The sequence below is a fragment of the Saccopteryx leptura genome, chromosome 2 (genome assembly GCF_036850995.1).
Source record: "Saccopteryx leptura isolate mSacLep1 chromosome 2, mSacLep1_pri_phased_curated, whole genome shotgun sequence".
Classification (NCBI taxonomy): domain Eukaryota; kingdom Metazoa; phylum Chordata; class Mammalia; order Chiroptera; family Emballonuridae; genus Saccopteryx; species Saccopteryx leptura.
Genome location: NC_089504.1, coordinates 185,140,880 through 185,165,782, shown reverse-complemented (window position 1 = coordinate 185,165,782; position 24,903 = coordinate 185,140,880). Strand labels below are relative to the sequence as shown.

At 43.3% G+C, this 24,903-nt stretch overlaps 2 protein-coding genes across 4 annotated transcripts in view; one reads left to right on the top strand and one right to left on the bottom strand.

The window, feature by feature from the left end:
• Positions 1 to 88: 88 nt before the first annotated feature.
• Positions 89 to 2,936, bottom strand: ORMDL2 (ORMDL sphingolipid biosynthesis regulator 2). 2 transcript variants are annotated; one of them, XM_066369712.1, is made up of 5 exons: positions 2,871 to 2,921; positions 2,237 to 2,324; positions 1,813 to 1,987; positions 1,494 to 1,645; positions 89 to 559 (listed from the first exon to the last, which is right to left on the bottom strand). In XM_066369712.1, the coding sequence occupies exons 3-5, from the start codon at positions 1,984 to 1,986 to the stop codon at positions 424 to 426; spliced, it is 462 nt and encodes a 153-aa protein (XP_066225809.1). In that variant the 5' UTR covers position 1,987; positions 2,237 to 2,324; positions 2,871 to 2,921; the 3' UTR covers positions 89 to 423. The 2 variants fall into 2 exon arrangements, with proteins under 2 accessions (XP_066225809.1, XP_066225810.1); XM_066369713.1 differs by lacking the exon at positions 2,237 to 2,324 and having other exon boundaries at positions 2,871 to 2,936.
• Positions 2,937 to 3,145: 209 nt separating this feature from the next.
• The window catches only part of SARNP (SAP domain containing ribonucleoprotein), a 64,119-nt gene continuing 42,361 nt past the window's right edge, over positions 3,146 to 24,903 (top strand). For both annotated transcript variants that reach the window (XM_066365870.1, XM_066365871.1), the window contains exons 1-7: positions 3,146 to 3,285; positions 13,895 to 13,994; positions 16,547 to 16,593; positions 16,818 to 16,885; positions 20,295 to 20,346; positions 22,297 to 22,370; positions 22,798 to 22,826. In XM_066365870.1, the coding sequence (XP_066221967.1) occupies positions 3,250 to 3,285; positions 13,895 to 13,994; positions 16,547 to 16,593; positions 16,818 to 16,885; positions 20,295 to 20,346; positions 22,297 to 22,370; positions 22,798 to 22,826 (406 nt within the window). In that variant the 5' untranslated portion in view covers positions 3,146 to 3,249. The remainder of the gene's footprint in view (positions 3,286 to 13,894; positions 13,995 to 16,546; positions 16,594 to 16,817; positions 16,886 to 20,294; positions 20,347 to 22,296; positions 22,371 to 22,797; positions 22,827 to 24,903) is intronic.

The window sequence follows — 24,903 nt, the reverse complement described above, 5'->3', positions numbered from 1 at the left end:
TTGTGCAATATATCACTGTTCCACCTTTCTTCCCCAGCCTTATAAGAACATCTCCCTACCCTTCCCTGCTGACCAAATAGTAGCTGTATCTGAAAAAAATTAACTTTATTATAAGGAAAATACACAGCAAAACAGCTGGAAGGTGGTGGGAGTGGAAGATACGGAAAAATTTAATCACCAAATAAGCTGCCCAAACATGGCCTCCTCCTGTGGAGGAGTGATTTGTCCCTTACCTAACCTGCCTTTCCTGATTCAAAGCCTACTCCCAACAAGGGTAGGCCCAGGGAGCCCCATTTTCCGATCTGTTCTCTTCTGGGAGTTTGGGAACGGCTGTATAGTTCTCAGTTCAAGATATAGAAGACAGTATGGAGCAGGGAAAGATGTTACAGCCTTTTGTTCCAATGTCATCCCCAGCCCCATCCCTCAGTATTTATTGATGCCAAAGAGACGAACCCCATGGAATTGGGGCAACTTAGGCAGTAGTACGCTGAGCAGGGAGGCTGTGTTGATGAGGAAGTGAGCAGCATCATATTTAGTGTAGAAGCTGGCTAGGAGGTAGCTGTGGAGAAAAAAAATAGGTTGAGTGAAGCTGGCCTTCCCTATCCATATCCATACCTTTCCAGTGACTCTTTTCTATTTTAATTTTTTTATTTTTCTGAAGCTGGAAACGGGGAGAGACAGACTCCCGCATGCGCCCGACCGGGATCCACCCGGCACGCCCACCAGGGGGCGATGCTCTGCCCCTCCGGGGCGTCGCTCTGCCGCTACCAGAGCCACTCTAGCGCCTGGGGCAGAGGCCAAGGAGCCATCCCCAGCGCCCGGGCCATCTTTGCTCCAATGGAGCCTTGGCTGCGGGACGGGAAGAGAGAGACAGAGAGGAAGGGGGGGGGGGGGGTGGAGAAGCAAATGGGCGCTTCTCCTATGTGCCCTGGCCAGGAATCGAACCCGGGTCCCCCGCACGCCAGGCCAACGCTCTACCGCTGAGCCAACCGGCCAGGGCCTGACTCTTTTCTATTTTAAATGACCATTTTTATTGCATGTAGTCCTAGGATATCTTAAAATATCCTAGGGGTCGGGGAGATAATAACCTTTAACTGGAGATTTTAAGTTTGTGGGGTTTTTTAATTGTTAATAACGTGTGGCAAATGATAGCTGAAGCAGTTTCACCTAGTATGACTGTTCAAGTCCTTTTTGCTTCCACTCCCCACAGTCAGTTTTCGGAGATATACATCTGCCTTGATTTATTCACATCTTTTGGGAGTGTAAAATCATTTGGTTTTACTTGGCTTTCTTGTTCCTTCTCCATTCTATCACCAAGGAGGCAGCAACAAATGCTTGATTACTACTGTCTACTTTTTACTGTGCTCCTTGATTTACATCTAGTATGCCATATCATCAAAGGGTCTAAGTGATTAGTCTGCTTTTTTAAAGCTTCCCTGTGGGCCTTTGCACCTGGTTCTTGGAGCATTTCCCGTATCTCCCTCTGTACTCACAGTACAATAGGAGAGATGCTGAGGAATTTGCGGGAAGAGGTAAATTGGAGCCCGTAGTCCATCTGTTCCCAGTGTGTCAGTAGCCGAGCCTTTCCTTGGTCAGGGGTCTCAAAGGGTGTCCCTTTCAGTGTATGTAGGAAAACATACATAGCCTGGGAGGAGAGAAGGAAGCAATTTGAAGGGGCAGAATGTAGTCCTCTTAGCCCAAGAATTAAGATTCCCGAAAGGAAAACATATATACCCAAATAATTAGGGATTTTATTTTGTTTTTGGTTGGGAAAGGCCTGGGGTTGGTATATAGGCATGGATTAGTGCTCACCAAGTTATGGATGACATTGGTCAGGGTCCAGACAACAGGAATGCTGAAGAAGGGGATGCTGAGTAGAACCACATGCAGCAGTCCTACCAAGATGATGTAGGCCAGCCAGATGCCCCGGCTATTCATCACTCGGGTGTTGGGGTTTACTTCACTGTGTGCCACCCCCACATTCATCCTACCACAGTGGGGGATCAGGCAGTTCACCTCAACCCATCACTCTTAACCCCTCTTTGATCTCCCCCCACTTTGTCTCCTGAATAGTCGAACTCCCCTGAACGCTATTAAGAACATCTCCATCATGCACAAAGGAAAAACTGAGGGGTTGGCAAAAAAAAACCCAAAAAAACAACAACAACCTTAAAAGGCAAGAAAAGTCCTCTCTACATTTTAGAGACATATGGTAATCTTATACTCTGATTCTTACACTTCAGCTGTAATTTGAAGGAGTAAGTTTAGGTTTGGGACACCCGCTTCAAGGAGCACGGGAAACAGAAGTATCTCACTTTATTTTCCTGAATAAGTTAATAAAGAAGCACGAAGAGGTTACAGAATGCCAGAAGAGGGTCACGGGAAACAAGGTTTCATAAGGAGTGGTGAGGGGGTTAAAGATACATATTTCTAATCCCCACCTTTACTCGGGCTTGCCCGTCCTGTCTCTCCCTTGGCATGTAAGCAGCCAGCATCCCAATTCCTTCTCTGAAGCATGGAGCATTGGAAGAATTTGCCCAGCGTTTTGGATTAAGCTAGGAAGGGACCTGAGTTGTGGGCCTCGATGGAGCCCTAATCTCAAATCCAGGGGCGGCTCAGATCGCCTGAACTTGGCTCCTTAAAAACGTACTAAAATTCATGACGTCTAGTTAGGAAACAGCTCTTGCCCGCCCCTTTCTACCTAAAATTCCTAAACTCCTCCCAGCCTCCCTTCCCTCTCTCGTACATCGGCTCTTCCCAGCGTTTCTCTCTTGGTATTTAACTCGCCGCCGTTCCACTGCCCCCTCCCCCCTTCGCTTCCCATCATTTTTCCTCAGCACCCCTTTCTAATCTCTCTCGCAAGCCCCTACCTGCAAATTTCAGAAGCCGGTCGGCTAGGGGCGTAGCGCTTCCTTCCACACTTGTGGTCTCCAGGAAGCAGCAACCCTCACCTATCTGCATCTTCCTATTGGTGGAACGAATCAGCAATGCCGCCATCCATTGGCTATCTGTCTGTAGTGGAGACACACAATTGGTTGCCGTTTCCGTCGTTCGGTCGGTCAGTCCTGTCCGGGCCCCACCTCTAGGTGGGAAAGCTACCTAAAGAGGGACGCCAGCTATTGACTAATGGGAAGAGTATATGGTATGAGGTGGAAGTAAGAGTGTCGGTGATTGGCTGCCCTGGTTGTCTAAGCCTAGGCGGGAGCGGAGGCCGCGAGGAGGGGCCTAGTAGAGTGGAGGAGTTGCAAGATGGCGGCGGAGACGGTGGAACTCCATAAGCTGAAGGTATCGTGACGGGGGAGGGCGCGGGGGGGGGGGGGACTGACTTGGACTTTTCTGGGGACTGAATTCTGCCGAGTGGTTTGTGCCTTTTCCAACGTGCTCTCCTTATAGGCTTTTCCACTTTTTACCGGCTCCCTCAGCGGTTACTTTCTTTTGTGCCTCCCTTCTTCCTCATTACGCCTGCACTAATTTCCCATACCTTCACGGTTTTTTTTTTTATATGTACTTGTTTTTTCGGCTCCCTTCTTCATCGTTGTATTTTCTGTCATTTCTCCACCGGGTTGTGTAAGTGCCTTCAACCTGTTCGCTCCGCGTTTCTCTTTAAAGCTGCGTTACGTCAGTGGTCCGCTCCTCTCTGCCCCATGCCGGAGCCAGCACCCCTTTTCTTCCCTGGCTTGAGGTTTTCCTGTCGTCCCAAGCTGAGATTCCTGTTAGCAGATGTTGGCATCTTTTTTTTTTTTTTGGTCTGTCTAGGTCTCAAAAGTGATCTAGAAAATACATCCTTTTTTAAAAATGAGGTTACGCCCCCTGGGGGGCAGTTTGAAACCTGAGGGGGCCTCAGAATTTAGGGTTCCCCATTGAATCCTGGGGTTTAGGAGACCTTTAGAGTAGCGCAGATGTAAAAAAGTTTTCGGGTTCTCGCACGCGGTTCTCCACTGGCCAGCCTGCCCCGCCCCCACTCGGTTCCTACCGCCCGACAAACGCCTCACTTGTAGCTGTAATATTGAAAAAGCATTCCTAAGGTTGGGTTATCTGTCCCCTTTCAGATCGCGATGGACCCTGCATCTCTCGGTGTGACCACTTGGTGACACTCTAATTCACCTGTTTTAATTTGTGTCGGGAATCTTGCTAGCTTTCTCACGTTTAGATTATTTTCCTGGAAGAAAAGAGTTCTGTCTTTTATGAGAATTATGAGGATAACTTGATTAGTTGTCCACTTGTGGTTTCACAGTTAAATGTTTCAGACACATCATCCTGGGAACTTTGAACAAACCAGGCTGATATGGTTGAAGCTGAAAACTGACTCTTTAAAGCCTGTTTAGCTAAAAAACAAACATAAACAGTAAGGAGAGTGAGATAGGTAGAAGTTCTTTCAGTCACTTCTAAGTTGACATTTGAAAGCTGATAGATTTCTTACTCTTGGATTCTAAACTATACTAGTGGGTTTGTGTTATTCTGGAGTTACTGTTACCTTGTTGGTACTGAAATGCATAGATTTTATCAGTAGTCTCCTGTTACCCCTAGAAAAAAAATTGAGCAGCCAATTTTTTTTTTAATAAATAAATTTTTATTTTAATGGGGTGACATCAATAAATCAGGGTACATATATTCAAAGAAAACATGTCCAGGTTATCTTGTCATTCAATTCTGTTGCATACCCATCACCCAAAGAGAGATTGTCCTCCGTCACCTTCTATCTAGTTTTCTTTGTACAACCCCCCCCCCCCCCCCCCCCCCCCCGCCCGTAACCACCACACTCTTGTCTCTTAGTCTCGTTTTTATGTCCCACCAATGTATGGAATCCTGCAGTTGTTGTTTTTTTCTGATTTACTTATTTCACTCTGTATGTTATCAAGATCTCACCATTTTGTTGTAAGTGATCCAATGTCATCATTTCTTATGGCTGAATAGTATACCATGGTGTATATGTGCCACATCTTTTTTATCTAGTCTTCTATTTTTTTTTTTTTACAATGATTAAAGCCTTTAAGCAAGAATCCATAAAAGAGTAGTGTCCTTAACATGTTCACCAAGACCAAGTTGGCCCCAACACCATGCCAAATCCCTGACAAATGCAACCCAACCCCAGTTCAGTCTGTTAGGAGCTGTCACAAGGAGCAGGAGTCCAGGAAAAGTCCACATCCAGGAAAAGTCTGCACTGCACTGGAATTGTCACAATTCTATACTTTGCAGCTCACGTCCAAGTCCCAATGACCGCTGCTTCTAGCTGGTAATGATTCAGGTAGACTGGAAAAGCCATCTGCAGCATGTGTGGAGATTGAGCTTCTGTTCTCCTCTGCCTGGAGAGATGAGACCAGGTTGCTTTTCCCTGGAGCTCTGTGACTGTGGCGTGGTGAGAAGAACCTTGGGATACACTAAGCTGGGTGGCAAAGGTAGATTCATAATAGAAGTTGGCAAAAGGGGGAAAGAGAGCTCTAAATTAGTAGTGTGGGTCCCAGCCTGAAATATGAGTGGGGTGTTGAGGTAGGAGGAATAAAGGAAACACTATATATTAAACAAAGCAGCAGAAAATAGGACTATCATCACCCACAACAGAGATCTTCGAGGGAAGAATAAAAAACCTGACTATTCAGGCAAGACATAGTTAAGTGGCCCTTGTGCAAATTAGATCAGTTTACCTGCTTCTTGGAAGAAATACCCTAGGCTTGTCCACAGTGTCATAGATGGGGCTGACGGCCCTGGGCACCTTCAGCCTTCAGTGGCAAACCCCAGCATTCTGGGCAAGGTTAGGTCATAGGGAGCTGGAGCAGGGCAGCCACTTTTATTATATGTATACTTATATAAATCTTGTTATCATACGGTTATGTATGTTATGAAACATACACAGAAAAGGAATTTTTTAATGGAGATATGGAGTCATGAAGGAATGAATGAAGGAAATACAGGTAGAAGATCAAATGAGTTCTTATTAGCTCCACTTTTGAAACTTTTGAAGTAAGGCATCAGCCTTGTGACTTGCCTTTATGAATTTTGTGTTGGTTTATGGAGTTTCTCCTCCCATAAAAGCTGTATTTGTTTAGACTACATTAAATTTTATTTTGATTGGGTAATGTCCTCTGACCTGATTTCTGGTATTATAGTCTAAGAAAGCACGAGGCACTCTTGGCAACCTAAAAAAGAATTCACTCTTTTAATCACATTTGCTTGTCTTTACCTTTTCTCTAGAGTACTTCTTAATCTTTTAGAGGTCACAGATATCTTTGGAACTCTGATTAAAGGTATGGATCCTCTTTCCAGAAAAAGGCATGTACGCATAATTTCCATGCAATTCGAGGGGCTTCATAAAATTTACCTTGTAGCCCTAAGTAATTCATGGAGCTCTGGTTAAGAACCCATGCCTTTAATTCTGATTTACAGGACAGTTAATGTTTGGTTTCATTGTTGATGTTGGTAGACTAAACCCAACTTGGATTGGCTTAGGATTTTATCTTTTTTTTTTTTTTTAAGTCTTTCCATTTTATAAAGAGATTTTGGGCTTTAGAATGGTATCTTGGAGTAAAGGAACAAGCTTTGAAGTAGGAGGGGAAAATAGTACATACCTGAATTGATATGTTTGTCCAAATCAACTGCAGATTTCTCCAGATTCTGTAGAAATGCCATCATTCTAATACAGTTATAGAAACTGAATAGTGGGTGAAAATGCTTTGAATTGTACAATAGTAGTACCAGATATCCAATCAATGGTGAGAAAAGGGACTACTGGAGAGGAGAGAATGAGGAGGGTGTACTAGTGCCAGAGTGTTGAAAAATAGTGAGACATGTAATTTTGAAACATATAAAGTGCCTATATGTTGGCAGTTGAAGGTTTGTAAAGGAAACTAGGGGAATTGTGTGACTATAAAGGTAGAATGGAGTGATAATTGAAAAGGGTTTTTTAAGTTGTGAATAGCATTGGGAATTTGTCAGTGTTCGTCATGTAGGCAGAAAGTGGGAAGCCCTTGGAAATTTGAAAGAAGGAGCTGATGTGTGTTCTTTTGGTAGTGTGGAAGATGGGGTCTGGAGAGGAAGACATTTCTCCAATTAAATTTTTATTATACTGTTTACTCCCTACTTGAAACCTTTTAACTTTATACCTGCCAATCTCTCCAGTTTGTTTTCTCACTCTAACCACAGTGGCTTTATTTTATTTCATTCCTCAGAATGAATGTTTATTAATTGCTAATATTTGTATAGCATTTACTATGTGGCAAACACTGATCAAAGCTATTTACAGCCTGACCAGGCAGTGGTACAGTGGGTAGAGCGTTGAACTGGGACGCAGAGGACCCAGGTTAGAAGCCCCAAGGTTGCTGGCTTGAGCAAGGGGTCACTCGCTCTGCTGTAGTCCCCTGGTCAAGGCATGCATAAGAAATTAATCAATGAACAACTAAGGTGCCACAACAAAGAATTGATGCTTCTCATCTCTCTACCTTCCTGTCTGTCTGTCCTTCCCTGTATCCCTGTCACACACACCACACACACACACACACACAGCTATTTACATACATTAACTGGTTTAATTCTCACAATAACCCTGGAAAGTAAATGCCTCTTGTCCTATTTTAAAATGAGGGAAAAAATGGAAAGTCAGAGAGATTAACTGAGTAACCTGCCCTAGGTCCCACAGCTGGATTTGAGTGATGGATCAACTCCAGACAATCTGTTTCCAAAAATCATGTGGGTTTTTTGTTGTTGTTTTTTTTGTATTTTTTGGAAGTTAGAAGTGGGGAAGCAGTCAGACTCCCGTATGCGCCCCACCAGGATCAACCTGGCATGCCCACCAGGGGGCAAAGCTCTGCCCATCTGGGGCGCCACTCCATTGGCTGGAGCCATTCTAGCGCCTAAGGTGGAGGCCATGGAGCCATCATCAGAGCCCAGGCCAACTTTGCTCCAATGGAGCCTTGGCTGCAGGAGGAGAAGAGAGAGAGAAGAAGGAGATGGGAAAGGGTGGAGAAGCAGATGGGTGCTTCTCTTGTGTGCCCTGGCGGGGAATTGAACCCTGGACTTCCACATGCCGGGCTGACACTACCGCTGAGCCAACTGGCCAGGGCCAAAGTTCATGTTTTTCATTGCTGTGCATGCTGCTTCTCCTTGCTTTAGAGCCTTCTTACATATACTTTTGGCTGCAGTGTTCCTGCCACCTCCATTTCCCACATCTTCATCTTAATTAACTACTTGTTGCTCTTCAGATGTCAAACATCATTTACCCAAAGAACTGTTAAGTATTAGGTTCTCCCTGTCCACACATGGTCAGACCACTTTTTAAATATTTTATTTATTGATTTTTACAAAGAGAGGAGAGAGGTCGGGGGAACAAGAAGTATCAGCTCATGGTTGCTTCACTTTAGTTGTTCATTGATTTCATGTTGTGTGTGCCTTGACCAGGCAAGCCCAGGGTTTCAAACCAGAGACCTCAGCATTGTAGGTTGATGATCTATCCACTGTGCTACCACAGGCCAGGAGGTAAGAGCACTGTTAAAATGCTTTCAGGCCCTGGCCGGTTGGCTCAGCGGTAGAGCGTCGGCCTAGTGTGCAGAGGACCTGGGTTCGATTCCCGGCCAGGGCACACAGGAGAAGCGCGCATTTGCTTATCCACCCCTCCGCCGCGCTTTCCTCTCTGTCTCTCTCTTCCCCTCCCGCAGCCAAGGCTCCATTGGAACAAAGATGGCCCAGGCGCTGGGGATGGCTCTGTGGCCTCTGCCTCAGGCGCTAGAGTGGCTCTGGTTGCAACATGGCGATGCCCAGGATGGGCAGAGCATCGCCCCTGGTGGGCGTGCCGGGTGGATCCCGGTCGGGCGCATGCGGGAGTCTGTCTGACTGTCTCTCCCTGTTTCCAGCTTCAGAAAAATGAAAAAAAAAAAAAATGCTTTCATAAAACTTTTCTTTCTTTCTTTCTTCTTTTTTTTTTTTTTTTTTTGCGAGAGGGGCAGATAGGGACAGACAGACAAGAAGGGAGAGAGATGAGAAGCATCAATTCTTTGTTGTGGCACCTCAATTGTTCATTGATTGCTTTATCATATGTTCCTTGATGGGAAGGAGGGCTGCAGCAAAGTGAATGATCCCTTGCTCAAGGCAGCGACCATGGGGTTATTTCTATGATTCCATGCTCAAGCCAGCGATCCCGCGCTCCGTCTGGTAAGCCTGTGCTCAAGACAGTGACCTTGGAGTTTCAAACTCAGGTCCTCTGCATCCAGGCTGACTCTATCCACTGTGCCACTGCCTGGTCAGGCTACTTTCTTTTTTTAATCAGTAAAGTATTATGTGTGTGATCATTGATTGCTTTGTTTCCCGACTAGGTTGTAAGCTTCATGGGGACAAGAACTCTCTTCTGCTTTTGATTATTTCTCTGTATCTAAAATAATGCTTGACATGCAGGGGGGTATTCAGTAGCTGTTTATCAAATGAATAATCTTAGTAACACCTGAAATATGACAGTGACTACTTGGGAGGGACTTTATTTATCTATCTATTTATTTGTGACAGAGACAGAGAGGGACAGACAGGAAGGGAGAGAGATGAGAAGCATCAATTCTTCATCGCGGCACCTTAGTTTTTTATTGATTGCTTTCTCATATGTGCCTTGACCTGGGGGCCAGAGCAGGCTGAGTTACCTGTTGCTTGAGTCAGTGACCTTAGGTTCAAGCTGGTGAGCCTTGCTCAAACCAGATGAACTCGCACTCAGGCCAGTGTCCTCAAGGTTCCGAACCTGGGTCCTCTGTGTCCCATTCCGATGCTCTATTCACTGCGCCACCGCCTGGTCAGGCAGGAAGGAATTAATTTAAAAGATATTTAGGATATAGAATTCTAGATATTTATAGATAGATCAGTTAGATGTGGGAGGAGTGAAATATGAGTCCAAGGTTTGAATAGTGATACCTTTAGTCTAGGTTGGGAGGAAGAAAAGAAGCCAGTTTTGTGTATTAGAGAAGATAAGTTCAGTTTGGGGCTTAGGTGTCTTTGACACATGCACTTGGAGATGTCTGGTCACCAGTTGGAAATGTAGGTTTTCTGCTCAAGGTGAGAGCTGATGATAAAGGTTTGGGACTTTGCCAAAAAATATTTATGGACTACCTACTATGTGCCAGCTAACATAGGCCTGGAGATACAGCAATGAACAAAGCAGTAAAAATTCTCTGTTGTGGAGCATATATATATTTTTTTTTTCTTTTTTAATTTTATTTATTGATTTTAGTGAGAGAGGAATGGTGAGAGACAGGTAGACAGAAAGACATAGGAACTTTGAGCTTTTCCTGTATGTACCCTGACCGGGGATTGAACCTGCAGTCTCTGTGCTTCAGGATGATGCTTTCTTTTTTCTTTTTTTTTTCTTTTTTCTGAAGCTGGAAACGGGAAGAGACAGTCAGACAGACTCCCGCATGCGCCCGACCGGGATCCACCCGGCACGCCCACCAGGGGCGATGCTCTGCCTATCCTGGGCGTCGCCATGTTGCGACCAGAGCCACTCTAGCGCCTGGGGCAGAGGCCACAGAGCCATCCCCAGCGCCCGGGCCATCATCTTTGCTCCAATGGAGCCTTGGCTGTGGGAGGGGAAGAGAGAGACAGAGAGGAAAGCGCGGCGGAGGGGTGGAGAAGCAAATGGGCGCTTCTCCTGTGTGCCCTGGCCGGGAATCGAACCTGGGTCCTCCGCACGCTAGGCCGACGCTCTACCGCTGAGCCAACCGGCCAGGGCTAGGATGATGCTTTCTAACAAGCTTAGCCATCCAGCCAGGGTCAGCTTATATGTTTTATTAGGGGAAGTCACAGTAAAGTAAAATTTATAGTATGTGAAATAGTAATAAGGTCTGTAGAGAAAAATAGGAAAGCAGGATAAGGGAGTACAGTGAAAAAGAGGTATTATAATTTATAGGGTGACTAGGGAAGGCCTTATTGAGAAGGCTATTATTTATTTATTTATTTATTTTTTTGTATTTTTCCGAAGCTGGAAACGGGGAGGCATTCAGACAGACCCCTGCATGCACCCGACTGGGATCCACCCGGCACGCCCACCAGGGAGCGATGCTCTGCCCATCTTGGGGCGTTGCTCTGTTGCTACCAGAGCCATTCTAGCGCCTGAGGCAGAGGCCACAGAGCCATCCTCAGCGCCCGGGCAAACTTTGCTCCAGTGGAGCCTTGGCTGCGGGAGGGGAAGAGAGAGACAGAGAGGAAGGAGAGGGGGAGGGGTGGAGAAGCAGATGGGCCCTTCTCCTGTGTGCCCTGGTCAGGAATTAAACCCAGGACTCCTGCACGCCAGGCCGACGCTCTACCACTGAGCCAACCGTTCAGGGCCAAGAAGGTGATGTTTAAGCAGAAATTTGAAGGAGGTCATTTATGTACAAGTCCACAATTCTAAAGGTACAAAAGGGTATATGGTAAAGAGTTTATTTCCTACACTTGCCCTCAACAAGTTACTTCCACTGTTAATTTACCTGTTTCTTGTCCATACATTCTGAGTATATATATCACCCAGAGTGGGGTGTGTATGCACATGCATGCATGCATTATTTTTTACATTAACATTGAAGTTGAAGTTGGTATCCTGTATATAGTGTTCTGTAACTTGGTTTTTTAAATTAGCCATTTTTTTCTTCTTTTTTCCCCAAGTGAGAGGAAGGGAAATAGAGAGACTCCAGCATGTACCCTGACTGGGATTCACCTGGCAACCCCTATCTTGGGCTAACGTCTGCCCATCTGGGGCCATGTTCACATCTGAGCTATTTTTAGCACCTAAGGACTCCACGGAGCCATCCTCAGCACCTGGGGCCAATGCGCTCAAACCAATTGGGCCATGGCTGCAGGAGAGGGGGAGAGAGAGTAGGTGGAAGGGTGGAGAAGCACATGATTGCTTCTCCTGTGTACCCTGATCGGGAATCGAACCCGGTACCTCCACACACTGGGCTGATGCTCTTATCACTGAGCAAACTGACCAGAGCCTACAATTACTTTGGTAGAAAATTCTACTGTAAACCCTTTCTGCACTTGTAATCATCTCAAATCTTGATATCTTTATCCTTTGAGGTCCCATTGAGCCAGATCTTGCTCATCTGGTTTTTGAACAATTTAAGCTTTGAATATAATTGTACTTTTGGGGTATATCTGATTCCTTCTAAATTGAATATTTTTGGCTCATTGCTCTCTCTGAAGAGCTTCCACTTCCCTCACCTTAGCTGTGTCAGTAATCAAACATAGCTGTTGTGTCTCTAGTCTAATTATTTTTTTTTTTTACAGAGACAGAGTCAGAGAGAGGGATAGATAGGGACAGACAGACAGGAACGGAGAGAGATGAGAAGCATCAGTCATTAGTTTTTTGTTGCGCATTGCAACATCTTAGTTCTTCATTGACTGCTTTCTCATATGTGCCTTGGCCGTGGGCCTTCAGCAGACTGAGCCAGCGACCTTGGGTCCAAGCTGGTGAGCTTTTGCTCAAATCAGATGAGCCCGTGCTCAAGCTGGCGACCTCGGGGTCTCGAACCTGGGTCCTCGGCGTCCCAGTCCGACGCTCTATACACTGTGCCACCACCTGGTCAGGAATCTAGTCTAATTACTGAGTTTAAAAATCTTCAGCAGAACTCTGGCGTGCTGTGGGGCAGCTGTGTTAGGCTTGATCGCTGGTTTTACTGGCTGTAAGCTCTTTGCCTGATTAGTGCGTGAGCATGTGGCAGTGCCACGTGAATATGGCCTCTGTAAGGCTATAGGTGCTTGTACTCAGGGCAGCACAGATGTGTGGGTTGCCTGGCCGCCACTATGAGGAACCATTTTGCTGTTTGTTTGCCTGAGAGGCAGTTTCCCCTGCCTGTGTGCTTGTTCACCCTTTTGAGACTTTATTAAATGGAATGGTTCTAACCCTATCTGGCTCTGCAGTATTTATGCCGTCTGCCTGAATCCAGTGTCAACCTGCCTGGCCTTGGCCACCAGTATTACATATGCAATTAGGTATTTTTTTCAATTTTGTCATAGATCTTTTAATTGATTCATTGTTAACATAATGGCTAACACATTTACCTAATTTTACAGTGGTCAGACTTGAATGCATATTTATGGAAGATTTCAGTAAAGGATCTGGGGTAACAGAAGAATCTGCTTTTAGGTAATTAGATCCCTAACATAAAGATTAATTCTTTTCATTAACTAGCTGGTACAGTAATTTGGGGGGAGAACATTTTTCTTCCCTCAGAAATGTTAAAAAATTTGTAATAATAATCAGTTGCATCAGTTAGATCAGTGTCCCAGGTTGATGCTCTACCTATTGTATCATCTCTGGTCAGGCTTTTTTTTTTCTTTTTTTTAATAATGAGAGCTACAGTTGACTCTTGAACAATATGGGTTTGGACTGTTCGGGTCCACTTATACTTGGATTTTTTCAGTAAACATACAATGCTGTAAATGTGGGTTTATTTTTTAATTTTTTCATTGATTTGAGAGAGAGAAAGAGGAAGGGGGGAGAGAGAAGGAGGGAGAGAAGCATCAACTTGCCATTCCACTTAGTTCCATTTAATTGCACACTAATTTATTGTTTCTTGTATATGCCTGATGGGATTGAACTTGTGATCGTGGTATGCTGGGACAATGCTTTTATTCACTTTGCCACCTGGGCAAGGCTATGATTTTCTTAATATTTTCTTTTTTCTAGCTTACTGTATTATAGGAATGTGGAATATAATAATACACAAAATGTGTGTTCATCAACTCTTTATGTTATTAGTAAAGCTTCCAGTCAACAGTAGGCTATTAGTAGTTATGTTTTGAGGGATTCAAAAATTATATGTGGGTATCTGACTGCATGAGGTGTCAACATCTTTAACCTTGTGTTGTTTAAGAGCCTGCTGTATCCTTGCCCTTCCGTGCCCAGGTTCATTCTATTAACTAAGGAAAAGTTTTATTCTTTTTTTCTTAGCTTGCCGAACTAAAGCAGGAATGTCTAGCTCGTGGTTTGGAGACCAAGGGAATAAAACAAGATCTCATCAACAGGCTCCAGGCCTATCTTGAAGAGCATGGTGAGTGCTTTGTGAAGGCAAAGAGTGATGTGATTGAGGGTATTAATTTTTAGGTTCTGCCATATGGATGATTTCTTCTTTTCTTTTAGATTGTTGATGTAAGCTCTTAATTAACTATATTAAGAAAACTCTTGGTTATCCAGAATGGTAGTTATAATGCAAAGAAACATTTTCCCTTTTTTGATACACTGTAATTTTATTTCAGCAAATTATTTAAAAGGAAGTATGGTAAAACAAGTATCATTAGCCTGAGAATTGGAAGACTTAAATTCTAATTCCTCTTATACCACAAATACTAGGTAACTGTGGACAGTCACTGTTTACATGGCTTACTGTTTATGATTGTCCTAATATATGAAATGAGACAAGTGTCTCCACCCTTGAAATTCATGAACCTTGGTAACCCTGGTCCCCTCTAGTTCTGATATTCTCTAATTTTGCCTATCTTTTTCTTTTTTGAGAGACAGAGAGAGGGAGAGGGTCCGATAGGGATAGACAGACAGGAAGGAGAAAGATGAAAAACATCAATTCTTTGTTGTAGTACTATATTTGTGATTTTTTTGTTTGTTTTGGTGGGTTTTTTTGGGGACAGACAGGAAGGGAGAGAGATGAGAAGCATCAATTCTTCGTTGCGACACCTTAGTTGTTCATTGATTGCTCTCATCTGTGCCTTGACGGGGGGGGGGGGGGGGGGGGGGGGGCGGGCTAGAGCAGAGTGAGTAATCTCTTGCTCAAGCCAGTGACCTTGGGCTTCAAGCCAGCGACCATGGAGTCATGTCTATGATCCCACGCTCAAGCCAATGACCCCATGCTCAAGCTGGCACCTTGGGGTTTCGGACCTAGGTCCTCCACATCCCAGTCTGGCGCTCTGTCCACTGCACCACCACCTGGTCAGGCTAATTCTGCCTTTTTAAAAACTGCACTTAAGGCACACTATTATCCCATGTTTTATTTCAACTCATTTCTTTTCTCCCAGCTCCCTTAACTGTTCTAATGTGTTTGATAGGTATTTTTTTTTGTCTTCATCCTTGTAAAACCATGTAGTGTTATTTAGTGTACAGTATTTTTATGTAGTTGGCAATGAGGTTATGGCCTTGGTTTATTGCTCTTTTTTCTTTAAATGTGGATTTTTTTTTTTTCAGATGTATACATGTGCCCTATGGCTGCATGGTCATTTAGTCTATTTATTGTATTCTATGATATATAGAATCTACCACACTTTAATTCACCCAGTGATCTGTATTGTCTCCTGAACTACTACTTTTGTATACCTTCAGGAGAATCTTCCTGGGATATATACCCTGGAATGGGTTGCTAATTAATACCTACTTATAAATGTATGCTTAATATTACTAAGCACTGTCCAGTTGCTTTCCAGAATTGTTCTGTAAATCTACAGAGTGCATGAGAGCTCTTGTATCACCTCCACAAATCAAAACTTGGCACCATCCGCCTGACCAGGCGGTGGTGCAGTGAATAGAGCATTGGACTGGGATGCCAAGGACCCAGGTTCGAGATCCTGAGGTCGCCAGCTTGAGCGCAGGCTCATCTGGTTGGACCCAAGGTTGCTGGCTCGAGTAAAGGGTTACTCGGTCTGCTGAAGGCCCTCGGTCAAGGCACATTTGAGAAAGCAATCAATGAACAACTAAGGTGTCGCAATGCACAACAAAAAACTAATGATTGATGCTTCCTATCTCTTCGTTCCTGTCTGTCTGTCCCTACCTATCCCTCTCTCTGACTCTCTCTCTGTCTCTGTAAAAAACAAAACAAAAAAAAAAACTTGGCACCATCCTATCAAGTGGCCTAATTTTTGCTAATCTATTGATTATTTCAATTTAACATTTCTCTGTTAAAAAGTTTTAACATTTCTTGTGTTCATTTTTGGGTTTCTCTCTTGCTCACTGTTCTTTTGGGGTTCCCATCATTTGCTTGTCAGTTTGCAAGCCATTTTATTTATTTATTTATTTATTTATTTAGTGACAGAGACAGAGAGGGACAGATAGGGACAGCCAGACAGGAAGGGAGAGATGAGAAGCATCAATTCTTTTTTGTGGCACATTAGTTATTCATTGACTGCTTTCTCATATGTGCCTTGACTGGGTGGCTACAGCGAGTGAGTGACCCCTTGCTCAAGCTAGTGACCTTGGGCTTCAAGCCAGTTATCATGGGGTCATGTCTATGATCCCACTCTCAAGCCAGTGACCCCATGCTCAAACTGGTAAGCCTGTGCTCAAGCTGGCGACCTCAGAATTTCGAATCTGTGTCCTCTGCATTCCAGTTCGATGCTCCATCCACTGTACCACTGCCTGGTCAGGCTCCCGTATTACTTTATATTAATATTTAAGTTTGACCTCATCACATTTATTTCTTCAGTCCAGCTGGAGTTTCAACAGTTTTGTCGCTTCCATATGGAGCACATATTATGAACATTAGTCTACTTTCATTATTGAATTTTATTTTGGGAAAACAAAGTATTTATAATTTTAGCCTGAGTATAGTGATTGATGTGGTTTTGTAGCAGAGCTTGACCTGAATATTTTAATATTTTTTAGCTGAAGAGGAGGCAAATGAAGAAGATGTACTGGGAGATGAAACAGAGGTGAGTTGGAAAGAGTAAGGTTAGTCATTGGCCTGGAAATGTGCCACTCTCTAGGTCACATTGCTTAACATCAATCATTAAAGAGTTTAAATGCTAACTTATTAGGGGAGCATAGAGGGGGACTGAAGGTTCTGAAAGCCTGGTTCATTTTGGAGTTCTCATATTCTGTATTGACAGGATTTTACTCTTGATTTATGTTAACCATCTTGTTCATTTGGTTTTAGGAAGAAGAACCAAAACCTATAGAACTGCCTGTTAAAGAGGAAGAGCCACCTGAAAAAACTGTTGATGTGTAACTATCTCTTTTATAATCTGAGTACAGAGCAGACAATTCTTGGTCTTTTGGCGGGTTTTCATTGATTAGTGCTTCATTCTGTTTACCTTTCATGCATTTCCATTGGCTTTTTCATTTCTCATTATATCATACATTTTCAGAAGAGTCTATTTCATTTCAAATATATGGTCTCAGTGAAGCAAAGTAGTTTGTCTCTAGGTTATGTAATAAATAATTAGGGCCAGGAGATTTCAAGCCCAGACAAAATTTAGGTCTTCTAGTCTTTGTCGTATCACCATAATAGATGACTCTCTTTCTGTATAGAGAATCATACAGATTCTCTGAATATAAGGAATTTTGTAAGGGAAGAGGGTACTGACAGATTTTGTCTCTCAAATAACACTGTTCTCTCTTTCTGCTTTACATGGAGGAGGGGAGAACAAAGTAGTGTGGAAAGTAGATCTTATTTAAACTGTCTCACAATGTTATCATAAACATTTTTTATTTAGGGTTCTTTACATAGATGTCTGGCCATCTTATACTGCAACACATAACAGTTGAGTCCTTTTTAACATTTTTGTTCTTCATAACTGTATTAATGCATTTAATTGTAACAGGCAACATATGGACTAGTAAAAAGTCTAACAGTGTATACACTCAAGTACCCTTGTTTCCACCCCCATCTGATTTCCTAGAGGCTTTCAGTATATTCTTTTGTAATATTTTACACGGTGTTTTTATATATGTGTAAATATGGATACATAGGCATATACTATACATGTGTTGGCTTAATTTTTTTTACATACAGAGATCTTTCTGTATCATTAAATAATAATGTTCTTAGTTAGATGTTATTTACTAGGTAACGTTCTAAATGTTACATATTCTTTTAATTCACATCAACCCAATGAAATAGGGATAATTATCCCAGTACGTGGCAGGTCCCTTTTTGCAGCTTGTTATTATGGGAAATTGCAAGTATATGTAAAAGTTATGAGAATAGTATGATAGACTCTCAGTATCCGTTTACCCAGAATTAGTAGTTACCAGCTTAGAAGCTTAATCTTTCTAGCAAGAAATAGCACTCCATTCCAGGGGTGAACAGTAATTTCACCATTCTCCTATTGATTAACATTTAGATCATTCGTATTAGCAAAAATACAGTGCTACTACACATTCTTACTTATGCAAGTATGTTCATAGGATAGCTCTCTGGATATGCTGCATCACGGGGGATGTGCACTTAATGTTTTATTAGGTTTTATCAAGCTTTTAAAGTCTTTTAGTTATCTTCTGTCATAGGAGTTTTGTGTATAGAGAGAATGTTTTGAGAAGATCATTTATGGAGGTGGTTTTCAACCTTTTACACTTGGGGACAGGTGAAAATAGAATTATTTCGGGAATTACTAAGGCCAGGTATCACTTGGAGCATAAGTAAATTCTACTGAGATGATTGATTGGGTCTGTATTTTTTATACAACATCATGCTGGTTAGCTCTTTTGTGGACTGGCACAAAATTTCTGGCAGACTGACAGTTGAAAACACTGGTTTATAGGCCAGCTCTAAAATAAAGATGTTTTGAGGACTTCTGGGGCAAGAAGGAAGATTAGGTAAATACAATGATAATTGGCTTGTGTGGTTTTAAATTAATAAAGTTGGAAAATTTGTGATTCGTTATTCTTTGAATATGTAATATCTGTAATCTGTTTAAAAGGCTTTAATTTTATTAATGAATTTCTAAGCAGGGAAATTGAATGTGTGGCAGTGATGATTTTGCTCTTTAGAGGAAAGTAGTGGTTAAGACTAAAATATAGCACAGAAAGGTTCTGGGTCTGTGTAGTTTAGAGAGTGTTTTTAGTATGTGATTGTGGGTCAGAGAGAAATTTCTCAGTGAAATGGTGAAATTTTCCATGAATCCCAGAACGTGATGTGTTTTTATTGCTTGTGCTTAATTGTGCTCTGAGGTATACTGCAACAATTGTGCTTTTTTTTTTTTTTTTTTAACGATTGTGCTTTCAGACAGGAATGTGAAGGAAGTCATTAGTCTGGGGCTGGTGGGAAGGACTGTTTTCTTGATGGCATTGGACTTCAAGAAAAACATTAAACTTTAGTGTCCCTTTTTGCCTGAACAAGACATAAGGTTGGGGGGAAATGACCAGAAAATGGGAAGAATTCAGACGTTTCTTATTTTATTTTTATTTTTAGGGAGAGAGGGAGAGAATATCAATTTGTTGTTACATGCATTCATTGGTTGAGTCCTTCCTGTATGTACCCTGACTGAGGATCAAACCCACAACCTTAGCACATGGGGATCAACTGAGCTGCCTGGCCAGGTTTAGAAATTTCTTTAAAAGTCAGAATATTTAGGGCTAATTTAGGTCCTTTGAACATTCAAGAGCAGATCTGCTTGCTTTATTTTTGGCTTGAGGGTCTACAAAAATATTCCTGTTTCTAGTTTGATTTTTTTGCCCCCAATCAAGTCAGTTAAATATTGTAGGATTTAGTTATGGTCAACAGGGGGCACCCATTGCTTATCTGTTACTCCAGGGACCTCCAACAAAGGATGGAGGAGAGAGTTCCTGTTCCAGAATTGCTTCCTCTGAAAATGCCATTAAAACATTACTACCTTGCAGAGCATCAAATGGGAAAAGTGTCTGGGATATTGGAACAAAAGCCATCCATGTCTCTAAATGAGGGACCTTAATGAGTCTGGTTATGACCCACAGTTTTATGGGAGTTGTTTGGTAGAGGGCTAAAGCCCTTCTATTTATCCTAAGTACTTCCGAACTTTGTCTCCCACCCCTCTGGTCCCTCCTCCTTTGTTTTTTCTTAAGCCTTTTGACTAGTAACTTAATATGTTTTCCTAATTCAGACTCCCCTTACCTTTCTTTCTTCCTACTCCCTTTGGCATTTTTATTTGTCCCCTTTTGACTATTCAGCTGAGGCTACAGTCCCCGTTGGAGAAATAAGGGATTTGTAAAAGAAAGAAACCAGAGCTTGTAGAGCACGCATTAATGGTTTCTGTGATAAAAATTGAGAGTTGATATTTAAATGAGGGTTAGAGGAATAGTTATTAGTTCAGAAGTAAATTTAAAGTTTCTAAAAGTAAATCAGATGGTTTCCTATATTGATTAAATATTTCTCTTCAGCACAATATTTAACCAGACTTCTTTCCTAATAATTTTCTTATACTTTAGCAAAGTAGCTTTCTCTGTTATTTTAACTCTTATCAGTAGGTGACAGTTCAAGGAACTGAAGTTCTAATAGGCTTTATGGTTTTTTGGACTAAGGGGTAGCGGAGAGCTATGGGGCAGAGGATATGATTCAGGTGAATTATATTTTTTTTTGGAGATAAATTCTTATACAGTTCTTAAGTTTTAGTTTAGGATATTGGTTTTCTGACTTTAAGAATCTTCTTTTTTCCAGAGCAGCAGAAAAGAAAGTGGTAAAAATTACATCTGAAATACCACAGACTGAGGTAGGTATTCTGCTCATGCTCAGTGGTAGAAGAGCAATCTCTCAGTGTATCTTTCTGTTTCTTCCCTGTATTTTATCTGTATCATAATTTAAAAATTTACTCACAGGCTGAAAACCCATATTGACAGATTTTGGTATTGATATGTTTTTCCACAAACCATTCTTGAGAAATTTTGGAGCTGGCATAATCACTTTTTGAAGCCCGGGTATTTTTGTATGTAGCACTATGGTCTTAGTGGTAACTCTCTTTAGGGTGTTTACAAACTAGTATTGGGAGGATTATACCTTGGAAGAGATGAAAAGTAGCAAGGGAAGATGTCAGCCTCAAGTAACAACTCACTAGCTGGTGAGATTGAGATTTCTCTGGATTCTGTCATAAGATCTCTGAAACTAGGTCCCAGTTGAGATTTATGCTCTTTTTTGGTACCTTTAAAGTAAAGGTGGCATAGGACAAAACTGCTTCATTTCTTTTTTTCTTTTCTTTTCTTTTTTTTTTTTTTTTTTTTCATTTTTCTGAAGCTGGAAACAGGGAGAGATAGTCAGACAGACTCCCGCATGCGCCCGACTGGGATCCACCCGGCACGCCCACCAGGGGCGATGCTCTGCCCACCAGGGGGCGGTGCTCTGCCCATCCTGGGCGTCGCCATGTTGCGACCAGAGCCACTCTAGCGCCTGAGGCAGAGGCCACAGAGCCATGCCCAGCGCCCGGGCCATCTTTGCTCCAATGAAGCCTTGGCAGTGGGAGGGGAAGAGAGAGACAGAGAGGAAAGCGCGGCGGAGGGGTGGAGAAGCAAATGGGTGCTTCTCCTATGTGCCCTGGCCGGGAATCGAACCCGGGTCCTCCGCACGCTAGGCCAACGCTCTACCGCTGAGCCAACCGGCCAGGGCTCTTTTTTTCTTTTCTTTTTTTTATAGAGACAGAGAGAGAGTCAGAGTGAGGGATAGACAGGGACGGAGAGATGAGAAGCATCAATCATCAGTTTTTCGTTGTGCATTGCGACACCTTAGTTGTTCATTGATGCTTTCTCATGTGCCCTGACCGTGGGCCTTCAGCAGACCGAGTAACCCCTTGCTCGAGCCAGCGACCCTGGGTCCAAGCTGGTGAATTTTTGCTCAAACCAGATGAGCCTGCGCTCAAGCTGGCAACCTCGGGGTCTCGAACCTGGGTCTTCCGCATCCCAGTCCAACGCTCTATCCACTGCGCCACTGCCTGGTCAGGCAAAAAACTGCCTCATTTCTAACTGAAAGAGTACTACCACCAGTTTTAGAACCAAGGTATTCCTTTGATCCCTTTTTTAAGGTCAACCAGACAAGCTTTTTATCTTGGCTTTGTGCACAGTGTGAGTTTTATTTTATTCCTTCTGTTTTGTTTTTGAGGACATGAATGTAATAATGGTTTTTCTGTGTTTGCTATCTGGAAAGTGCTGTTGAGTTAAGCCCTTGGATGGCTATAACCTAATATCTTCTAGGATTGTCAATATTCTCAGTTTGTTTGTTTGTTTATTTTAACAGGAAGTTGGAGAGAGGACAGATAGGGACAGACAGACAGGAAAGGAGAGAGAAATGAGAAGCATCAATTCTTCATTGCAGCGCCTTAGTTGTTCATTGATTGCTTTCTTATATGTGCCTTGACTAGGGGGAGCTATAGCAGAGCGAATGACCCTTTGCTCAGGCCAGCGACCATGGGGTCATATCTGTGACCCTGCACTCAAGCTAGTGAGCCCATGCTCAAGCCAGCGACCTGGGGTTCAAACCTTGGTCCTCCACGTCCCAATCCAACGCTCTTATTTACTGCGCCACCGCCTGTTCAGGTGGTATTCTCAGTTTAGACCTTAAGAAATTATTTCTGATGTTCTAAAGATACACACCTAAACAACTTTTCTCTTAAAAGAAGGAAACCAGAAATTGAATTTTTTCTCCTCCCCCCCTTTTTTGGTCCATTATCGCTTAGAGAATGCAGAAGAGAGCTGAACGATTCAATGTACCTGTGAGCTTGGAGAGTAAGAAAGCTGCCCGGGCAGCTAGGTGAGTGTCCCCAGCCTTTTGGACCTGAGATCGTGATAATGTGAAGGTGAGGGAGTGGGATCCAAGATTTTAAATATAAATGTTGACTTGAAGTAGCATATAGGCCTTACTAAAAAGAAACATTTTTTGCCTTCTTCAGAACTTTGGATATAATAGCTGTATATGGGACTTATTAACTAGCAGAGTTTTTAATAGGTAAATGTTAGGAACTGACTGCCACTCTCAATTCTGATAAGGCTTCCTTTTAGCTTACTATCTGGACTCTTGGTGAGAAAAAGTAAACAGAACTTCTTTCATGGGGTTGTTAGAATTAGCTAATGATTGCAAGGCTTGAGATCACAAGCAAGAAGTGCCATATGTACACCTTTACATGAAGACCAGAAGTGTGAACAGCTTCCTAAAATGTAGCTTGTTTTTCTTCCTACAGATTTGGGATTTCTTCAGTTCCATCAAAAGGTAAGCATACAGAGACTCTTTTGAGAAAATTATATTATTTTCTGGTGCAGCAGATTTTATTTTTCCAAGTTAAGGCAAACTTGTTAGCTCTAGAAACTTTTAAGAAGTTATAACATTTTATCTTTTTGCTTTGGATAAAACTGTACTTAAGTCTTGCTGGACAATTTAGAGAAGGTACTGAAATTTTAAGAATAGAAAGAAGTGCCAACATCTGTTTCCCCTTTTTTGGACATTTTCAGAAGAGTTTATAGTATCTCTCTTACTTACTATGATGTCTCAAATCAGCATATAATTATATACTGTCCAGCATTATACTGGCTAGTGTAATAGTAAAGAGAAAGAGTCTTCCTTACTTCAACAATCTTACTTCTAGGGTTTACAAGGAAATAAATCTTGGATATACTTAAAGACTTAGTCACAATGATTATCACACATTGTTTATAGTGATCTGTAACTGCAAATTGTGGTATACAGTAGAGAATTGGTAAAATGTGCACTATAATGTAGTGGAAGACCATTCGGATGTTTGAAATTATATTAAAGAATATTTGTTAAAGCCTGACCATGTGGTGGCGCAGTGGATAGAGCGTTGGACTGGGACACGGACAATCCAGGTTTGAAACCTCGAGGTCACCAGCTTGAGCCCAAGGTCACTGGCTTGAGCAAGGGGTCTACTATAGCCCCCCCACCCCCTGTCAAGGCCCATAGGAGAAAGCAGTCAGTGAACAACTAAGGTGCTGCAACAAATTGATGCTTCTTATCTCTCTCCCTTCCTGCCTGTCCCTCTCTCTGTCTCTTATCTGTCACAAAGGAAAAAAAAAGATTTGTTAGAAAGATATTAAGTAAAAAAAAGCAAGTAGGCCCTGGCCGGTTGGCTCAGCGGTAGAGCGTCGGCCTAGCGTGCGGAGGACCCGGGTTCGATTCCCGGCCAGGGCACACAGGAGAAGCGCCCATTTGCTTCTCCACCCCTCCGCCGCGCTTTCCTCTCTGTCTCTCTCTTCCCCTCCTGCAGCCAAGGCTCCATTGGAGCAAAGATGGCCCGGGCGCTGGGGATGGCTCTGTGGCCTCTGCCTCAGGCGCTAGAGTGGCTCTGGTCGCAACATGGCGACGCCCAGGATGGGCAGAGCATCGCCCCCTGGTGGGCAGAGCGTCGCCCCATGGTGGGCGTGCCGGGTGGATCCCGGTCGGGCGCATGCGGGAGTCTGTCTGACTGTCTCTCCCTGTTTCCAGCTTCAGAAAAATGAAAAAAAAAAAAAAAAGCAAGTAATAAAATTTGCATTATGTTTCCATTTTAGTAATAAAACTGCATGTATGGCTAGGAAAAAAGATTAGAAGGGTATATACTAAATTGTTATTACTCATTATCTCTTTTTTTTTTTTTTTTTTTTTTTTTTTTTTCATTTTTCCGAAGCTGGAAACGGGGAGGTAGTCAGACAGACTCCCGCATGCGCCTGACCGGGATCCACCCGGCATGTCCACCAGGGGGCGACGGTCTGCCCCTCCGGGGCTTCGCTCTGCTGCATCCAGAGCCACCCCAGCGCCTGAGGCAGAGGCCACAGAGCCATCCCCAGTGCCCGGGCCATCTTTGCTCCAATGGAGCCTCTGCTGCGGGAGGGGAAGAGAGAGACAGAGAGGAAGGAGAGGGGGAGGAGTGGAGAAGCAGGTGGGCCCCTCTCCTGTGTGCCCTGGCCGGGAATCGAACCCGGGTCCCCTGCACACCAGGCCGACGCTCCACTGCTGAGCGAACCGGCCAGGGCCTACTCATTATCTCTAGGTAGAATTTTGAGTGACTTTTTGCTTGTCTTTAAAATTTCTACAGTGAATATGCATATATAATAAATTAGGGGGGAAAGTTGTTAGTTTTCTTTTTTTTTTTTTTTCTTTTCTTTTTTTTTGTATTTTTTTTTTTTTTTCTGAAGCTGGAAACCGGGAGAGACAGTCAGACAGACTCCCGCATGCGCCCGACCGGGATCCACCCGGCACGCCCACCAGGGGCGATGCTCTGCCCCTCCGGGGCATTGCTCTGCCCCTCCGCGGCGTCGCTCTGCCGCTACCAGAGCCACTCCAGCGCCTGGGG